At 56.1% G+C, this 18,678-nt stretch overlaps 6 protein-coding genes across 6 annotated transcripts; 3 read left to right on the top strand and 3 right to left on the bottom strand.

Annotated features, from left to right (window-relative positions):
- Positions 1-295: 295 nt before the first annotated feature.
- Positions 296-1,973, top strand: LTHEOB_513 (Glycoside hydrolase family 32; the record flags this gene model as incomplete). The annotated part of the gene is made up of 2 exons (XM_035514241.1): positions 296-1,781; positions 1,930-1,973. The coding sequence occupies 2 exons, from the start codon at positions 296-298 to the stop codon at positions 1,971-1,973; spliced, it is 1,530 nt and encodes a 509-aa protein (XP_035372515.1).
- A 136-nt stretch (positions 1,974-2,109) lies between these two features.
- Positions 2,110-4,648, bottom strand: LTHEOB_512 (Nitrogen regulatory protein otam; the record flags this gene model as incomplete). Its single annotated transcript, XM_035514230.1, has 5 exons — positions 2,110-2,447; positions 2,552-2,749; positions 3,005-3,893; positions 3,943-4,053; positions 4,106-4,648. The coding sequence occupies 5 exons, from the start codon at positions 4,646-4,648 to the stop codon at positions 2,110-2,112; spliced, it is 2,079 nt and encodes a 692-aa protein (XP_035372514.1).
- Positions 4,649-4,986: 338 nt separating this feature from the next.
- LTHEOB_511 (Glycoside hydrolase family 2 immunoglobulin-like beta-sandwich) lies at positions 4,987-8,447 on the top strand (the record flags this gene model as incomplete). Its single annotated transcript, XM_035514219.1, has 3 exons — positions 4,987-5,357; positions 5,877-6,189; positions 6,240-8,447. 3 exons carry the CDS (start codon positions 4,987-4,989, stop codon positions 8,445-8,447), a joined length of 2,892 nt encoding a protein of 963 aa, XP_035372513.1.
- A 913-nt stretch (positions 8,448-9,360) lies between these two features.
- On the bottom strand, positions 9,361-10,133 carry LTHEOB_510 (Dash complex subunit duo1 protein; the record flags this gene model as incomplete). The annotated part of the gene is made up of 2 exons (XM_035514208.1): positions 9,361-9,831; positions 9,882-10,133. 2 exons carry the CDS (start codon positions 10,131-10,133, stop codon positions 9,361-9,363), a joined length of 723 nt encoding a protein of 240 aa, XP_035372512.1.
- Positions 10,134-10,647: 514 nt separating this feature from the next.
- LTHEOB_509 (uncharacterized protein) lies at positions 10,648-12,391 on the top strand (the record flags this gene model as incomplete). The annotated part of the gene is made up of 3 exons (XM_035514196.1): positions 10,648-11,459; positions 11,510-11,997; positions 12,330-12,391. 3 exons carry the CDS (start codon positions 10,648-10,650, stop codon positions 12,389-12,391), a joined length of 1,362 nt encoding a protein of 453 aa, XP_035372511.1.
- Positions 12,392-14,326: 1,935 nt separating this feature from the next.
- LTHEOB_508 (ABC transporter protein) lies at positions 14,327-17,218 on the bottom strand (the record flags this gene model as incomplete). Its single annotated transcript, XM_035514185.1, has 1 exon — positions 14,327-17,218. The coding sequence occupies one exon, from the start codon at positions 17,216-17,218 to the stop codon at positions 14,327-14,329; it is 2,892 nt and encodes a 963-aa protein (XP_035372510.1).
- Between the last annotated feature and the right edge of the window lie 1,460 nt (positions 17,219-18,678).

Raw genomic sequence — 18,678 nt, 5'->3', positions numbered from 1 at the left:
GTGTATGGCGGCGGAAGGGCGTTGGTTATAGCATCTGGGGAAGCTGGAGAAGTCCGTGGTGCTAGGGGGTTCCTAGCGCTCATGGCGCGGACCCTGAGATACCCATCTGGCCAGTGAACCCACCCGCCGTCGGCCGGTCGCACGCCCATCACGGCCGGCCGGCCGTCCACCGGCACGCCCTCCAACTGCCGGGCTGCCCATGACTCGCGGCCCGGCCACGCAGTGGCTTATATCACTACGCCCAAAACCACCTGCTGGAGGATGCAGCTATCCGAGCATCTGTCAGGACCAAGCCATGCCTTCTCTCATTGCACCTTCGCCTGTCTCTCGCTACAGCAGGCCGTCCGACTCGCAGGCGGCCGCTGATGCCATTCCCATCCTAGTCGACGATACCTACCATCTCTTCCATCTGGCCACCCCCCACAACACCATCCACCACCCGCCGAGGCTCCGCTCCTCATGGCACCACCTGCGCTCCAAAGACCTGGTCGCCTGGGTCCGCGACGAACAGCCTGCCCTCCATCCCGGCAAGACCGCAGATGCTCCCGACGCCGACGGCGCCTGGACCGGCTCCGCCGTCGAGGGCCCTGACGCCAACATGCACATCTTCTACACCGGCTACAACCTCGAGCACGGCGGCAAGCAGGTCATCCTGCATGCCACGTCCTCTGACAAGCACGGCTCTACTTTTGCCCAGCCCCTCACTCCCATCACCATAACTTCGCCCTCCACCGCCACCCTCTTCGAAGACATCGACTTCAGAGACCCCTACGTCTTCTTCAACTCGGCCGAGAACCGTTATTGGATGCTCGTCGCCACCCGCCTCGCCGACGGGCCCTATTGGACTCGTGGCTGCATAGCTCTTCTCACCTCCGACGACCTCGACCACTGGACTGCCGAGCCCGAGCCCCTCTACGCACCCAACGACCTCTTCTGCCCAGAGTGTCCCGAGCTCTTCTCCCTTCCCAACGGCAACTGGTACTTGGTCTACTCGAGGTTCTCGTCGCCCAATGCTGGGACCGTGTACAAAGTCGCCTCCTCCCCGCGAGGTCCCTTCCGCACCCCCCGCGCCGCTTCGGGCGGCAGGCTTGATGCCCGGCGCTGGTACGCCGCCAAGTCATGCCCCAAGGCCGGCGATCCTTCAAAGCGTGTCTACTTTGGATGGATCGCCGACCGCTACCACGGCGACGGGAAGTGGCTGTGGGGTGGAGACATGGGCACCCCGAGGGAGGTCTCTGCAAACGCCGATGGGGCCCTCGTGCTTGAACCGAGCCGGGAAGCTCTCCACGCCGCCTTCGAGACGGCCACCGAACTGAGTGCCGACAGCTTGCCACCTGTTCTGGATCTCATCTCCACTGGAAAAACATCAGCACACTTCCTTCCCATGCGCCACACAGCTGACCCAGTCGACTACCTGTTCCAGTTTACCATTGCCTCACACGACGCCACCTCCTTTGGGCTTCTGCTCCGTGCCAACGAAGACATGAAGGGCCACCGCTTGCGTTTTGAGCCGACTGCACCAAATCGTTTCGACGTCGTCTTACTGTCTGACGATCCACCCCTCGACGACTTTTGGGCCGACCAGTACAAGCAGTACCTCCCCAGGGAAGTCGACGGCCCCGAGATTGGCCGCCACAATGGACTAGTAGTCGATGGCCCCGTTGTCGTGGTTGTGCAAACCAACGTCCTGGAAATATTCGTCGGGGGCAGGTCAATAAGCTATCGCCTCCCGAAGCGCTCTCCGTCAGAGACCGGTGAATTGCATGCGAAGACAAATGATGGTACATTAGAAAGTACAAGACAAGAGACTAAAGAGCTGGGTATCTTTGTAGAAGATGGCGCCGTTAAGTTGACCGATGTTTCGTTGCGCCTTTCGGAGCATTTGTAAATAGCAGGCCCCAACCAAACATAGCTAATGACAGGTCACAGGGAACGCCTTGCGTCGAGGAACGAAGGCCGCGGCAGATGCGTGACGGGAAGACCGCCATGAGGGATCAACGCACGCTTCAGAGAATGTCCAAATCCCTCGAAGGACATGTGCCTACCTCCGCATCCTGCCAATATTCCGCTGGTTACCTGTGGCCCGTCGAATGCCGTTCTAATGGTTATTTACTGCATCGGCGCAGCAGGTGCATTGTTACTCAAATAATCAAACGCGCCCAAGTGCATTTGACTTTGGTAGTCCCAGTCGTTGACTTCAGAGATCCCAAAACCAAATCCGTTGACGCCCGCCTCAAACGTTTGCTGAGGCGTCTCGGCCATCTCGGTCGATGGACCGTCCACAGCAATAACCAGAGCATGCTCAAGCCCACGCAAGATTGCTCCCTCGAGCCGGTTGACAGCATATCTGATGGGCTCGTTTGATTTACTCATGGTGCGGAGGGTCCAAATGTACGAATTGAGCGTCTCACGCCAGTGGTCTCGTTCCGACGGCGTGAGCGACGTCACTAGTAAGAGGGTGGTAAAAGATCCAATGACAGAAAAAAGGTACGGTGAGACTAAATGAGACACAGGTCAGCCCTCGCACGCCAAGGTCGTGTCTCTAGCATACCAAAATACCAAAAGGCATCCAGATGCTCTGGGCGAAGCAACGCAACCAAAGCTGTGGCCTTCATTGCCGTATCATAAGCGTATTGACGAATGGCGTTTAGTACTTGTATGTCCAAGCATAGCGGAGCAAGTGCCGTGGACCTAACGAGCCGGCGGAGCAGGAGAGTTGTAACGCCAAAATAAGCAAGATGTAGGTATCCTATGAAGAATCAGTATCGGAGAGGTGGGCGACCTCAAGGCAAAAAGCGTAGTAGGGAGACGTGGACCTGGCTAAAACTACCCGGCTACAGATACCGAAACCACGTGATAGTCTAGACAGCTTGAACCAATCATGCAAGCAGTTGTATGGTTGCTTTAGGGCGTCTGGCGGTTTGCTAACCTTCTGTAGTCATGCAGAAGTATTTCCGGAAGTGGCCTTCTATTTCACGAAAACCCACAGAGGAAACACACTTACCATTTGGGCAAAGCTGCCTTGGAGGCAAAGAGTCCATGTGCAGAGAGCGCGGTATGGCCCTGTACCATGTGGCCAGCGAGTCTATGATGGGTTGCGCTTTCGTGTACAAATCGACAGTGTCCTGGTTTACGCATCCTTTGACGGAATAGAATCTTTTCAAGACAACATCGAGTATTTGTGATAGCCGTACCATGTGCAAGAACTGTTCCTGGCCAGCTTGGACGGCCAGTCCGGCGGGATCGTCTGGATCTGCCTCACAATCCGCAAAGTCCGTCGGATCAAGCTCTTTCACGCCCCACTCGTCGTCAGTAATGTGGCTTGGCCGCCCATACGCGCAGGCAGTCCATTTGTCTTGCATGTACAAAGCCCAGCTAAGGCGTTTGCGCAGGGTGCGTTCCCAGTCCGGAATGGCCCAGCCAGAGGCGTCGAGGTGGAGACCGCAAGCCTCGCCAATTGCCAGTGCTTGAGAGGCCAAGCCCCAACCAAAAGTATGGTCGGGATTTAAGGGGTCTTCGGGTTTGCACTGCAAGAGCAGGAGCATGGACTCTATCGAAGACAGCCGCGGGCGGTGATATGAGTTTTGAATGGCGTGCAGGGTAAGCCGCCTCAGGGTGGAAAGGTCGGGCGGAGGGTGTGTTGAGAGTAAGGGGTCAAAATGCCACCAGTTGATTGCGTTTAGGTAGACGGCTCCCAGGAGAGGGCCTGGGATGAAGCGGTAAGATTTTGAGAACTGTTCCATGAAGCCCTTCTTATACAGGACCGGGTAGGATGGCTGAACAACACGCCAGAACAGACGAACAAGGCGCTCGCCAAAAGGCTTGACGCAGGCCTCGATGGCGTCTACTTCCTGGTAGGTAGAGGAATAGCCGGCGGCCTTCTCGTCGCTAACCTGCAGTTGGGTCAGTCAAGTGGCTCTGGCTCGGGCCAGGTGAACCCACAATGTGGAAACAGAGCGGGTACTCGACGCCTTGATCCCGCTCGAGCACGCGGCGGATGGCGTGCGTGGAAAGGCGGAATTCGTGATGGAGGGCGTCATAGGGACGGTGACGCTGCATTTGAGCTTAGCACGGGTGAGAGGCTGGAGCAGCGGAGAAGACGCACCATGAGGATGGGCTCCATGTCACTTCCCAAGCCGTACAGCTCGGCAAAGCGCGTAGGATGCAGGCCCAGAGACATCTCCCCCTTGGCACGGTCTGCATCGCTGATGGTCTCGCCATTGCGCTGGCGTTCGCGAGCAGCCTCGAGGGCGGCAGCCGAGGCTTCGCCAGAGCTCAGCACATCCGAGGGCAGCTCTTCGTTGGTGCGCACGCTAGGGAGTTGCGGCAGGGTGGGAGCAGACCTCGGGATGTCGCCGGATCCGGGGGACAGGTGGGCGACCTCGCTGGAGGGCGGGTGGCGGGCGGGGATGTCGACGGTGGAGGTAGAAGCGGCAGTGCTGGAAGGGCGGCGAGGCAAGGGGCGCTCGGGGGGCGACTCCTCGTAGGTACACTTGGTCTGTCTGTACAGGCACACGGTGCACTCGCCGGAAGAGCCAGACTCGACGATGCAGCGCGTCTTGCGGCGGCGGCACGGGTCGCAGGGCCGATTGCTTCGCTGGCCGCGGCGGCGCTTGCGCGACTCAGCGCTGGACTCGGGCTCGGCCATGATGCGGGTCGGACTGGGACATCGGGAGGAGCTGGAGTCGGCCGGTGGCAGTTAAAGGGTTGACGGGCTGGGGTTGGGCGGCTGCTGTCGCTCCGTCACGTGCGTGCGACGCTCGCGCCTTCCTGCTCCCCAGCTGCTGCTGCCCCACGCTCTGGCCCCCGCCTGTGCGGCGGAGGCGTCCGGCGCCTCTAACTAGCTCCCGCCCTGGTCTGTCATGTCTCGAAACATGCATGATGGCCGCCTCCCGTCGCAACCGCGCTCCCGCCCGAGCAGCCCCCCGGCCCGCTTCTAGCGATGCGACTGTGCCATTGACTTGCTCCTCATTGCATCACTCGACGATGCCCCGTATAAAGGCCATCTTGGCGCTCGCCATGGCCGCACTTCTGTTGCGGTGCGCCGCCTCGCCCGCTGCTCTTGTCGTTGCTCCAGCCTCTGTCATGCCTCGGTGGGATCTGCAAGCCGTCCTAAGCACGGCTGCCGCAGCCTCGGTAGCTGCCAACCGCGTCGTCGATCTGGCCGGTCCCGGCTGGACGCTGTCCAATCCCGCCCTGAACATATCCGTTCCTGCCCAACTGCCGTCCCAGGCCCATCTCGATCTGTTTGCCGCCCAGGTCATAGGTGACCCGTACTACGCACTCAACGACTTCGACTTGCGTTGGGTTGCCTGGGCCAATTGGACTTACACTTCGCCTCCTCTTGCCGCTCTGCTGTACGTCTCGACCGTTCCGTAAACTTTTGTCTGCAATCAGTCTCTTTTCCTCCCCCGGTTAGGTGTTCTTGTCGGGCCATGTATATGTCCCAAGGCGTGCGGCCAACTAAGCCATTGGGCCTTGTGCTTGGGCCAATTCTTGAGAACGAGGCCTTAAGACACCCATGATATTCCTACCGTCGATGCCTGGCCCTAGCCTTTGATTTATATCATCATCACTGTCGCTCACCTAGGTGAAGGGTTGTCGGTTACGTCACCGGCAACGATTTCTGTTGCGTCATATCTCCCCAACACCCCCACCACATGTCCACCATGACTGTATCCGTTTATTGCACCACCAATCAAAAACTGAATGAATTCTTTTGTCTCCCTTTTTATTTTTTCTTTTTTCTTGTGTGCCTCCTTCGGTCTGTGAAATCTGCGGAATCCCGGCCGACGTTTCCGTCGAAGAGTCAGCCAGCAGTTTTCGAGCGAATGGATGGACCCTTGAAATTGTGAACACGCTAATTTAGGAGACAGGAACTCCAGTGCCTCATCTAGCTTCCTGCTTTTCAACGGCCTCGACACATTTGCCAGTATTGAGCTCTGCGGGGAGCACGTGGCAGCTACCAACAACCAGTTCCGGCAGTACTATTTCGAAGTCACGGACATTGTGAAGAGCTGCCCCGTAGCCCCAGTGCTGAGCATTAATTTTGGAAGTGCCCCGGCGATTGCGAACGAAATAGCGGCAGAGCCGGGGCAGGAAACCTGGCCCTATGGCGTGCAGGGCCTTTTCGAATTTCCGAACCGACATTTCATCCGAAAGGAGCAAAGTGACTTTGGCTGGGACTGGGTAAATACACCCTTGAGTAATGCCACAGACCAGTTGGCTGATTCCTTTAGGGCCCCGCTTTCGCTCCAGCTGGTCCATGGCAGCCTGCCTTTGTCGTCGAACTTGGCCTAGACGAAATTCATGTCCGTAATACGTTAGTGGACATTTACCGATTGGGCCAGTTGAATAACCTGCCACCGGATCAGTCTCAGCCATGGGTGCTGAATGCAAGCGTCGATTTTCTTGGCCACGGCCCATCTGGAATGGGATTGAATTTTCGACTTCTTGATGCACAAAACACCACCGTAACATCCGGCACTTTGCTGAATATCACAGTTGGCGAAGGCGTCATTACTGGAAGTACCATGATTCCATCTGACTTGGTTGAGCTCTGGTGGCCAGCAGGGCTTGGCGCTCAAACGCTTTACAATCTAGAAATCATCGTCGTTGATGCTACGAATGCCTCGCTTGCAACAATCAACAAGCGGACTGGATTCAGAACCATCGTCTTGAACGAGTCGCCGATATCAGACGAACAACTGGCCAAGGGAATTGCTCCAGGAAACAACTGGCACTTCGAAATCAATGGTCATGAATTCTACGCAAAGGGCTCCAATTTCATCCCGCCCGACGCCTTCTGGGTTCGCGTTACAGAAGAACGCATACGGCAGCTCTTCCAGGCTGTCGTCGTCGGTAATCAGAACATGCTACGAGTTTGGTCTTCCGGCGCCTACTCGCCGGATTTCATGTATGATCTCGCCGATGAAATGGGAATTCTTCTCTGGAGCGAGTTCGAATTTGGCGATGCTCTCTACCCGGTCAACCAAGACTTCCTGGACAACGTACGTGCCGAAGCTACGTACCAAGTTCGACGCGTAAATCATCATCCTTCCCTGGCAATGTGGGCGGGCGGCAATGAGTTGGAAAATTTAGAGCTCCCAATCGCTGAAGAAGCATCTCCAGAGGACTTTCCGCGCTTGTTGGCCGAGTACGAGACCTTGTTTCTTGACACGCTCGTACCGGTCGTTTTTGGCAATAGTAAAAGTATTTCCTACGCTCCGTCATCCACAACCAATGGTTGGTTGTATCTCAACCACAGCGCCCCAAGACCGATGATTGAGAGATACGAGAACACGACTGAAGGTAGCATCTACGGCGACACCGACTATTATAACTACAATTCCGCTCTCGCCTTCAATTACAGTTCTTACCCTGTCGGCCGTTTCTCAAACGAATTTGGCTATCATTCCATGCCGTCTCTTCAGACATGGCGTCAAGCTGTCGATGAAGAAGACCTATGGTTCAACTCCACCGTGATTCAGCTCCGAAACCACCACTACCCGCCAGGCGGATTGAATACTACCAACTTCGCAAATACCTCTAAAGGAATGGGTGAGATGACGGTAGCTGCACAAAGATGGTATCCAGTTCCCAACAAGGAAGATTCCATTGCCAATTTCTCCGCCTGGTGCCATACGACCCAGATCTTCCAGGCAGACTTCTACCAAAGCCAGATCATGTTCTACCGCCGTGGAAGTGGTATGCCAGAACGCCAACTTGGCTCTCTGTACTGGCAACTTGAAGATATCTGGCAAGCACCAACGTGGGCGAGCATCGAGTATGATGGACGCTGGAAGGTGCTGCACTACGTCGCCAAGGATATCTATCAAAACGTCATCATCACGCCGTTTTTGAATCGTACTACGGGCGATCTTGAAGTGTATGTCACTTCCGATCTCTGGACTTCCGCCACCGGCACTGCGAACTTCACTTGGGTCAACTATGCGGGCAAGCCGCTCAACATCAGCACGCCAACTTCCGCAACCGTCCACGTAGGAGCGATCAACACCACCCGTGTTCTCAGTACAAACACGGATGAGATTCTATCCGGCTTCGATCCCACTGACGTACTGCTCGTGCTTGACGTCGAGGTTGAAGGGTCACTGCCTAATGCGAATACAACCGAGAGGTTCGCGCATCGCAACTGGTGGCATGCAAGCACTCTCGCTGAGGCAAATTTGGTTGACCCGGGACTGTCTGTCACCCACTCGGGGGATGCTGGCAGCGGGACGTTCATCGTCACAGCCGAGAAAGGTGTAGCATCTTGGGTCTGGATAGATTATCCCGCAGGCGCGGTGGTATTCTTCGATGAGAACGCCTTCTGGCTGCTTCCTGGGGAGAGCAAGCAAGTCGGATATACCATTCAGAAAGACGACACAGGCGGTGCGTGGGTAGATGGGGTGACAGTGAGAAGCTTATGGGACAACACCCTGCCTTAAGCTTTGACCTGAACAGTGCACAGCGTTGACACAGCTTTATTCTTGAAGCTATGCCCGCGAAACTTATGACATTTGTACCATTCTATGACAATAGTCTAGGTCGAGATCGTCCTGGGCTTTGATGACATCTAGCTTTGGTGGAGAATACTATAGTAAATGACAGCGGATGATGCTATTAAAGCTTTATACCGTATACCCTCACTAGCAAATATCACGGTTAAGCACTAAAAAAATGTATTACGTTGCGACTTCTGAGAACAACTAGTCCAAAGGCTGAAGAGACTCAGCAATGACATGAGTCACAAATAAATTCCGGAACGTAGGTGGGATCGTTGCAGCCACCCAGATGCGGGAATCTACCCGCCTGTGGAGTGTGGGGCGCGGGCGGGAGCGGGGCGGGAAGGAGCGAACACGGATAACCGAATGCTCCAATTTGATGAGATCTGCAGCTTCTTGACTCCTAGATAACTCTTTAAAAAAACGCAATGAAGAAGGGCCCATAAGCATTCCAGTTTCGCTGGGGTCTGGTCAAAGCACGCGCATTTCTTTTGCAGCCAGCCCCACGGACGATAATGTATTCCGAAAGATTCCTCGTAGACGTTTGATGCTGCGGAGAATACGGCGAGCCCACTGCCGATTAGGGCACAGACAGTTATCCGGGATCTTGGATATGAGCTTGGCAGATATTGATCGATCAGGGGCATGACGTAGGCGCAACCGGCAAAAACACCGACTAGCAGCACATACTTTTGTTTTCGCGACAACAGTTACGAGAAAATGACGGCAACACTGCCTGCGTCTGATTTCGTTTGTAATATGTTGCTTGTGTCCTATAGGTGCCAGAAAGCAAAAGTCCCGGGGTATCATGTCGCCAAACCATGTCTAAAATCGTACTCCATTTCGCTTTTGATGTTCAACCACGCCCCCTTCCTCTCAGACCACCTCGGCCAATTCCGCTTGCAGTCCTTCCTCCTGCAGGTCCTCTGCCCACACCCCTCTGCCCGCCGACGCCGACGTACCCTCCGGGAGTAGTCCGGCCGGTGTTTGTAGTACTCGAGGCACTTGCCGATCCTCTTCCCCGCAGTCCACCCCTCCGTCCCCTCGTGCTCGCTGCGCTGGTGGGCCGGCTAGCGGCTTCGGTCCTCTTGCGCTCCTCATCCTCAGCCTTGCGGGCGGCTGCTTCGCGGCGTGCCTGCTCCTCGCGCTCGCGGCGTTCCATAGCCTGCTGCTGTGCAATTGTGTCGGCCTCGATTTCAGCCAAGTCTTGGGTAGCGCCTTGCCAATTGGGATCAAGGATGAGACGCTGGTTGTGCTCAGTTGCGGAAAGGATTCGTGTCCATGTTTGCAAGAGCGTGGAAGCAGAGGTGACGGTGTGGTTCACAGTCTGCAGAGCGTCAGTAGACAGAGAATCAGACAGCCTGGTGGAACACGAACATGCATATTGGTTTTGGCCTTCTGCAGGCTCTCAATGACGTCTTCGATGGCTTTGTTGACGCCCCGCACCTGATCCAATTCACGCCGCAGCGCCTCATCGCGAGCCTCTTCGGATGTGTAGCGCGACTCGGCGCGCTGCGGCCGTGATCTGCCAGAAGATGCACCCGCATCATCAGGCAGTGCTGGGGCGGGCGAGTCGAGATCGATGTCTGCATCGGAGAGCTGCAGGTCGTCGGCGGACGGGGAAGCCATCAGGGGGCGGAGAGTGGAGACTGGCGGACTGTGCTCGCTGCAGTGTGTGCTGTTCCTCGCTGCCTGGACCGGGCAGTGCTGGCGATGTGCCGACGCGGTCGTTTGGAGCGCGTTGTTGACTGTTTTCGAGCTTACACGTACGCGTGGGGGCAGTCCGTGCGCAGGCTTGGCGCGCCCACCGCGCCCAAATTGCCGCGTCCAGCCTCACGCGCAGCGCCCAGCCACTTCGTTCAGTCCCGGTGACGAGCCGCCGACTTCAGCCCTGGCACCTCCCTCCTCACTTCACCACCACCGCCCGCCCTTGCCGCTCCACCACAACCCTCTGCTTCGCCCTGGCGCCCGCGCCTACCTGATCGCACAAGAACCCCGGACGCCCGCCCAATTGCCTGCAACCTGCCGAGCGCCTGCTCTGTTCACATCCATCCCGCTCCCGCTGCGCGTCGCCGCATTCGTCTAGATTCCGCCGGCAAGCCAACCGACATCACCTGCATCACCATTGTTACCATCCTCCACCATGGCTTCGACGCCTCCGCCGCCGGAGCGCATCCATACCCCTCCCGCGCCGCATCTTGGATCTCGCTACGATGACTGGGAGCCCTACTCGCCGCCGCGTCGCTCCAGCCGCGTCGCTGCCCAGCGTTCGCGACATGCCCTTGGCCAGCAGTCACAAGACCTGGACATCTCTAAGAAGCGCCCGGCCCCCCGGTCTACTCGCGCCTTCACACCGACTGGAAGCGGCGACCTGCCGGCCCCCACCTCTAGCTTCGCAACCTCGCCGCCTTCCTCACCCTCCTCACCTCAGAAGCGCCCCAGTGTCAAGAAGAGCGCCCACAGGGTCATGTTCGATGATCAGCTCCTGACCTCTGACAACGATTCGGACCCTTTTTTCACCAGCTCCAGGGATTCCTTGGGTGGCGTTTTCCCGACTCCCTCCAAAACCCCCAGCAAGAAGGATAAGGCGAGGCCCATCTCCGCATTTGCACAGACCGCGCGCATCCTTTTCCACGATCGCCCGGCCAACATCGAAGACGCCATGCCTTCGCCTCGCAAGAACCGCAAGAACAAGAAGCACACCTCCTTCAGCTTCATGGATGAGTGTGACGATGATTCGCACGAGAAGATCGAGATCTACACTGACTTCCGTGAGCGCGTTCCAAGCTTTGACGAGGAAGAAGACAATCCGTTCATCACCAAGAAGCCCGATGAGAATGATGAGCCTCATGCGGGCCCGAGCACCTCGCCTCGCGTTTCAAAGCGCCGCCTGACGAAAGAGGAAGAGGAGATGGACCGTAGGGCCCGTGACGGTGAAGGTTTCATTTCAGTCTTGTAAGTCTTAACAACACATCTGCAATTATGTTCGGGCTAATGATTCGCAGCCGTGGAAAGAAGATATTCACCGAGTTCAAGGAAGGCTCTGACGACAGCGGCTCAGACTCCGACAACCTGGCCAGCAGCCCTACTCGCCGCGCAGTTGGCTCCATGGCTCGCCGTCGTGTGACCCGTTCTTCCATTCAGCCACGCCTTCTCTTCCCTACAGGGGAGCAGAAACGTGCCCGCGAAGCTGCTGCTGCCTCGAAGGCTGCGGAAGAAGACTCTACTGACGTTGATGCCTCCGTTCAACTCACCACTCCTCGCAAGCGTGCTCACAAGGCTCGTGCTCCGCGCTCTGCTCCTGTTGAGGCGAGAGATGCCACACCCGAGCCTGCTCCCGAAAGCACCCCTAAGACAGTTGCAAACACCACTACACCTGCCACGCAGCGCTACTTCGAACCAGTTACGCCTCCGCCATCTAGGACCACACGCGCATCAGCAAAGAAGGATGCGAACGTTGAACCGCCACAGAACCCTGCTGATGGAGAGGCTGGTCCGTCTGACTCTGCACAGAATGATGATCAAGAGCCGAAGCCAGTGTTCGCGCCAATGCCAAGGCCAGCTAAACGCAGCCCCTTCGATCAATGGCGTCGTACTAAGGCGGGAGTCCGATCGGTATCGGGAACGAAAAGAGAAGGAGAGCCACTTGAAGTTGCAGGTGCGAAGAGAACGAGGAGCTCTGCACGCGCTTCAACACCCTCTGCTGGTTAGACTTTGGATCATGCGGATGAGTGAGAACCGGAAATCGAGGAACTTCAGCGTTTTGCCACCTCGCCAGATCCTTGCATCGGAAACCGTCATAGTGCTTGATTCCACTTTAGCCAGCTTTTGAGGATCTCTACGTCACCCCTGGAAACACGCCTCGAGATTTTGTCCGTTCTGGTTAGAGCATCAGCATCTCCGTAATTGGTCGGTTCCTCAGGATGAAGACATATCTTCAACTGCTATGGCTCACACGTGTGTCGCCGACGCGTGGCTTTGGTTGGACTCGCTATTCTTTCGACGAAGCTCTCCACCTTTTGACGTCCTGGTCTCCGTAACAGGATACCGTTTCTCTTCGATTCTTCTACTTTTGCACAGCATGGCACTACATTGGCGTTCATCTCGGCCACGTTACGGATCTCCTTAATACCCCCCTTGCCTCCTCCATCCCTTGGATCTTGTTTCCTTCGACTTTTTTCCTTCCTTACGCTGCGCAGGAAATCTAAATTTGGTTAGGCCTGATTAAGCTGTGCATGCGGATCACTGGTCTCGAGTCTACTTGGATCTTGGGTGTATGGCATTGGCTCCCCTGGTGGCCTTTTGCTAGCTCTGGGATTTTTGGGCAACGGAAAAAGTGGTTGGTCCGCTATTGGTGTGCTGCTTGATTCCTCCCTACGAAAAGTTTTTTTTTCTGCCGGCATCTTATTTCTCTCCGGTTCGATACTTTAGCGGTCCAGTTCATTTTTCTTTTTTGTATACTTTCGATTCCCCCCAAATCAGATAGCCACTCAAGGAGTTTATTACTGGGTGGGGTCGGAAGAGTCTACTCTTGCTCGGACGGCGCAAAGTCAATGCAGACTGGCCTTTTTGAGCCTCACATCATTTCAATGGAGGCAACGAGAGTGGGAAGCAGGTTAGATGATGGGAATTTGCGAACCGCGTAGAGCGTCACAGCACGAGTTTGCGGAACGACCGAATGGCTTTAATGAGTTGTCAAAGCGAAAGGGGGGGTAGTGAATAGGGATATAGACAACAATGAAACTGTAGTTCAGCGAATTGGAAAGTAAAACTGATGAGGTATGAAGCTAATACGATTGCGCAGTCGGTCACAGAGACCCTTCCCTTTCCGTCTCTTAATGGACGGTGTTGTACAGGTTCTACACCAGTGACTGGAGCAAAAGTCTGGATGTAACCTTCGGGCTTGAAACTCTCCAAAAGGATCCAAATGGGGCTATGACTGCCCTCGTAAATAGGGGTAACCGTCGAACACCACGAGGAAGGTAGTTTTAAGAAGAGCAAATTCTTTCAGAGAAAACCCCCTGGTGCCAGCAGAATTTGGTTGCACTCATCTTGAGATCTGATAATTGGATATCGAGCATCATTGCTCTTTAATGCTGACCCTATCGAGAAAATACCACCCATTCTCATATCTCTGTCGCTCAGTACAATATGCACAGTTTGGTAAGCCATTCTTCCACCCCATTCCATCCGCAGAGCCGATAGGTAGATCTCAAACCGAAAAGCCTCGCCATGGACATGCCGAAAATGAGAAAAATGTGAGTATCAATGCTTCATAGAACAAGCCACCGAACACTTAAAAGCACGCAGATAGAACAGGTATCCGAGATATACAACACAAATCGCAGCCGAAACAAGGAGTATCGCTCAGTTCACGCGCATGAGCTCAAATGCATCGCGGTATTCGGCAAGAACCGGTACCAAAAATAATGACCAAATAGAGAGCATCTGGGAGGACACACACACAATAGCCGCCTGCGCCTGTTCCTTGCCCAAAGAATCTATGACTTGAAATGTTGTGGCATGACTGAGGTAACAATAGTGCCCCCTGCGCCTGATAAAGTGCCGGAAAGGAACTCGAGAGGAAAATAGGGCACGGCCGATCCCGGAATTGTGTTTGAAAGGCGTGCAGGTGGGAGAGGGAAATGATATAGAAATGCACAGGACATTCCAAGAGATTGAGACTCGTGTCTCACAGGTGTTGATATGTGTTTTGTCGGAGGCTGTTAGGGTATGGATATGTAAGCATTGTGATTGACCAAGTGACAGGTATCGTGGCCGCTGGCCATGTTCTCAAGAATAAGAGATGGGACAATCTGCCTTCATTTCTTCTTGGCTGCGCCATCTTCTGGTCGCTCCTCGGTGCACTCCGTTTCCGGACTTGCTTGATCATCGTTCTTATCCCTGCTTTCGACTGGGTCGGGTTTATCGTGCTGAGCGATTCTCCTGTGCAGGTTGTTCGGCAGGCTAGCTCTTCCATCATCTTCGCAGTACGTTGGTCTTGGAGACACCACATGCAGCCCTTCAGATGTCTCTTCGTTTGGCTCGTCGGTCTCATCATTGGTGCTGATGCTGCTTGTCTTGAGTTTCTTTGCCAGCTTAGCACGTAGGTTGCTGCAGCACTTGTCGTCTCTTTCGTCGCTGTGACCATCTAACTGCTCCAATAGACTGGCAGTGCCTATCAGGTCTTCATGGACGTCATCGATCAGGGACTCGGAGCTGTTTATCGAGTTTTTCGCAGTGCTCTCTGTCCTTCTCGAAGTCTGCTTCGTCCACAAGTCGACGTATTTCCCACCAAGCTGTAATAGCTCGTCTTGAGTACCTCGCTCTATGATCTTGCCGTTTTCGAGAACAAGGATCAAGTCTGCATCCATGATTGTGGAAAGACGATGGGCAACCACAAATGTCGTCCGGCCTTTGCTGAGCTTTCGGAAAGCTTCTTGGATTTGTATCTCCGTAGCAGAGTCCACGGCGGAAGTTGCTTCATCTAGAAGGACTAGCTGCGGGTTTTTGAGAAGGACGCGAGCAATGGCAACACGTTGCAACTCTCCTCCAGAGAGCTTCACGCCACGCTCACCAACCTTGGATTTGTAGCCATCCGGAAAGCTTTCGATCTTGTCATGTACAGCAGCGGCGCGGCACGCTGCATAAACCTCCTCGTCGGAAGCATCGAGACGTGCATAGCGAATATTCTCCATTATGGACATGTTGAACATCGAGGGGTCTTGTGGGACGACGCCAACCACCTCGCGCAAGCTGTCAAGAGTGACGTCGCGGAGATCCTGGCCGTCGATCTTGATACTGCCGCTGGTCACATCATAGAACCGAAGAAGTAGCTTCAGGACAGTGGATTTGCCACTGCCCGTTTCACCGACAAGTGCTATGGTCTGTCCAGGTCTGGCCTCGAAGCTGATCTTATCCAAAGTTGGTTTGCGCGGGTCATAAGCGAAACCGACCGCGTCGTACTCCACATGACCTCCATCTACTTTTAGATCAGGAGCATTGGGTCTTTCGACGATGTTGGTTTTGGTGAGGAAAAGCTGAAGCATTCGTTCGGCATCGATGAGATCAGACGACAGTCGGCTATATGAGTGGGCGAGGTTCGAGAGGGGGTAAGACAGTGTCCCCCAATATTGCACGAGGGTGACGAAGCTTCCAACGCTGGCTGTACCCTGAGAGATGCGATATGCTGCGATGAGACTGGCGGCCAGGAGGCCTGTGGACGTGATCAAGGCCTGAGTCGCGAAGATCAGATTGTACGTGAAGCTGTATCTGACGAACGAATCACTGTGTTCATGCACAGCGTCGTTGAGCCGCGTCTGCTCATACGCTCCACGGTTGAAGTATGCCACTGTTTGCCAGTTGCTCACCGATTCGTACATGATTGAATTCTCTTTCATGTACTTGTCAATGAAAACCCTGCGTCGTTCTCTATTGTAGGCAGTGAGTCGGATCGTGGAGTACAGGTATGTGACGGCAAGAGCCACGACCGTCAGGGCCAGATACTCGTCGAAAAGATTGGAAAGGTAGACAAAAGCGGCAACGAGATCCATGATGAGAGGAATGGTTTCGAAAAAGACGTATTCCAAAATGGCCGTGATCGAATGACCCTGCTCAACAGCTTTCAGCAGCTCTCCTGAATTCTTCTCCGTGTGGAAATTCATCGAAAGACCCATTACGTGCTTGAAGGCAGCCTTGGTGAGCTGTGCAGATGAGAACTGTTCCACGACGGTTGAAAGCATCGAAAAGATGCTGTCGATGCCCACTCTGGAGTTTAGCAATTGCAGACCAATCCAAATGAGGATTTCTTTGAGGGGAATGCGGCCCGTGTCCCAGTCTTCTGCTAGCTGGTTGGTTATGATGCCGACTTGGCGGGGGATGAGGACATTGAAGACTCGCTCAGCCAGGGTGCAGAGAATCATGATGAACAGGTAAAACTGGATCTTCCGGTTCCGCGCCGGCCAAATGATGGGGAAGAGAATAAAGAAGCTTTTGAGATAGGCCCACCATCCTCCGGCGTCCAGGAGGCGCTGGCGCTGGCGCTCCTTGACTTCTTTCTCGTCGTCCTCGCTTTCGGCATCGGCCTCCTTTGCGTCCTCTGCGATGGAGCCGTATGTCGTGCCTGGGCGGCTCTCGGTCGAAGAGTCTGTGAGCAGCGACTGGCGCTCTTCGTCAGGACCCTGCTCCTGCTCCTTAGGGGGCACCAGAAAGGCGACGCCGACCAGCGTCAACACGGCAAAGACGACCAGGCGGACGATCATGACAGCCCACTGAGCTTCGGTAAAGCGATTCGTATCGGGGTAAACAGAAACAGAAAGGGCACACATGGCAATGTCCAGAGTAAGGCCGAGGATCCAGGAGGCGACGTAAGGCGTCCAGCGGGGAGACTCGGAGTCGACCAAGATCAAGGTCATGATGCCCCAGAGCAGGACCGAGGCAATGGCGAAGATGACGCTGTCTTGAGCGGCCCACCAGCCGCGGTCGACAAGAGAATGGGTCACAAAGAGCACAAGCTCGCTCGCATAGGTGAAGGTGACGAGCCACGAGAGGTAGACTGCGGCGGTCCGCCATGGCTTCTGGGCCGGCCTCGGCTTTGGGGGAAGGCGGAAGGCGACTTCGAGGATGACGCCGGCGCAGAAGCAAAGGGCGACCAAGGCCGGAGTGGCCTGATGGAGCAGGCGCAGAGCGCGCGGGCTGTGTGCGAGAGCGTCCATGGTGCTAGAGGCGAGTGAGCAGCGGCATCGACGAGAGAGGCGGTCTTAAGAAGGAGCGGAAGACAGACCCGCGCAGTCGGGCATCTTACCAATTCTCTTTGTGCGTCGTGCCCTCTTCGCAGGCTCGCCACCATGCACGGAGAATCCACCCGCGCGCAGCTGGTCGGGCTCGCCGCTCAGCTGGATGCGCGGCGGCCTAGAGGAGCGCTGGAGCCTTGTGCGCCAGTCGGGTCTGCAGTGCACATGTTAAGAGGGCAGCGCTGGCAAACAGAGCCTCCGACGGCGGATGGGGGGCAGTCGCACGCCCGTGGGATTGGAGAGCCGGGCAGTGCGGTCCACGGATTTGCCAAATGCAGAGTTTATAGGCAATTTCCTTGTTGGCCCGCCCGGCTGACTCATCCGGCCGCGCGCGGCGATCGAGTCGGGCCAAGAGAGCCGGCCCGCGCTTCGCAGGCTCGTGGGGATGGAGAGAGCGACGAAGGATGGGCGTGGTGCAGCGACTGTGCGCCGACGTGCAGCACACACCCTGCACTCTCACCGCTGTCCTCTCCGCATCGCCTGCACTCAGCCCCGAGCCCGCCCGTCATCCTCAGCTGCTGCCTCGGCCACCGCGCGCCACTGGCCTCTGCCGCCGCACGCGCCGAGGCCCCAGCCATCAGCGAAGCACCATGGAATCGTCCTTGAGCCGCAGCGTTCCCTGTAAGGCTGACGCTGCGCCGGTCAGCCCGGACGACGCGTTTGCCTGCGCCGGTTTTCGTAGCGGCCGGCTCACAAGAGGTCATGAGACTTGGTGCTCGCAAGGCTGAAGTAGCACTGTCGCCTGCTACACCACCCCGCACCGTCCTCCCTCATCGTATCGAAGCTTCTGAAGAACCAAGCACCGACGTCACGCACGTGGCCGCCCCGCTTGTCGTTGCACGGCCAAGCTTCCGGGTTGAGAATTACTTGCATGCTGCCGTGTCTATCGATGTCCTTCCAACAACCAGAAGCACGTGCGGCGGGCCTTGCAGCTGCAAAGACTGACTGCCTGCAGCCCATGTGCAGCCATCATGCGTCGGCGCGCGTGTTGCTGGATGTCGACGAGACCATGCCGCGGCCGGCGGATCGGATTGGGGGACGATGCTGTCGGCGATTGGGGGGCGATGCTGTCGTCGATTCGGCGGCTGCAAGCGTTATCCCATGCAGCCTGCAGGAACACGCAGGGAGCCGTTGTGCGCGCTCTTCCCCAGGATATGGCTGCAGCGTGTGGGTCCATTCCCGCCGTCAATCTCTGCGAACGTGCGACATCTGCAGATCGCGAATTCATGCTCGTCTGCCTGTGATCATGAGATTGGCAGAGGCTTTTGCTCGCGTGGCCCGATGCGGAAGGTCGACGACGTGCGCGGAGCTTTTCGTTTGTGGCAGATCTACCTATTGGCGCGCCCGCCGGGGACGCGAGGCGGAAGTGGTCAATGGGCGGG

The sequence above is a fragment of the Lasiodiplodia theobromae genome (genome assembly GCF_012971845.1).
Source record: "Lasiodiplodia theobromae strain AM2As chromosome Unknown scaffold_1, whole genome shotgun sequence".
Lineage (NCBI taxonomy): Eukaryota > Fungi > Ascomycota > Dothideomycetes > Botryosphaeriales > Botryosphaeriaceae > Lasiodiplodia > Lasiodiplodia theobromae.
This window is presented reverse-complemented; position numbering and strand designations above follow the sequence as displayed.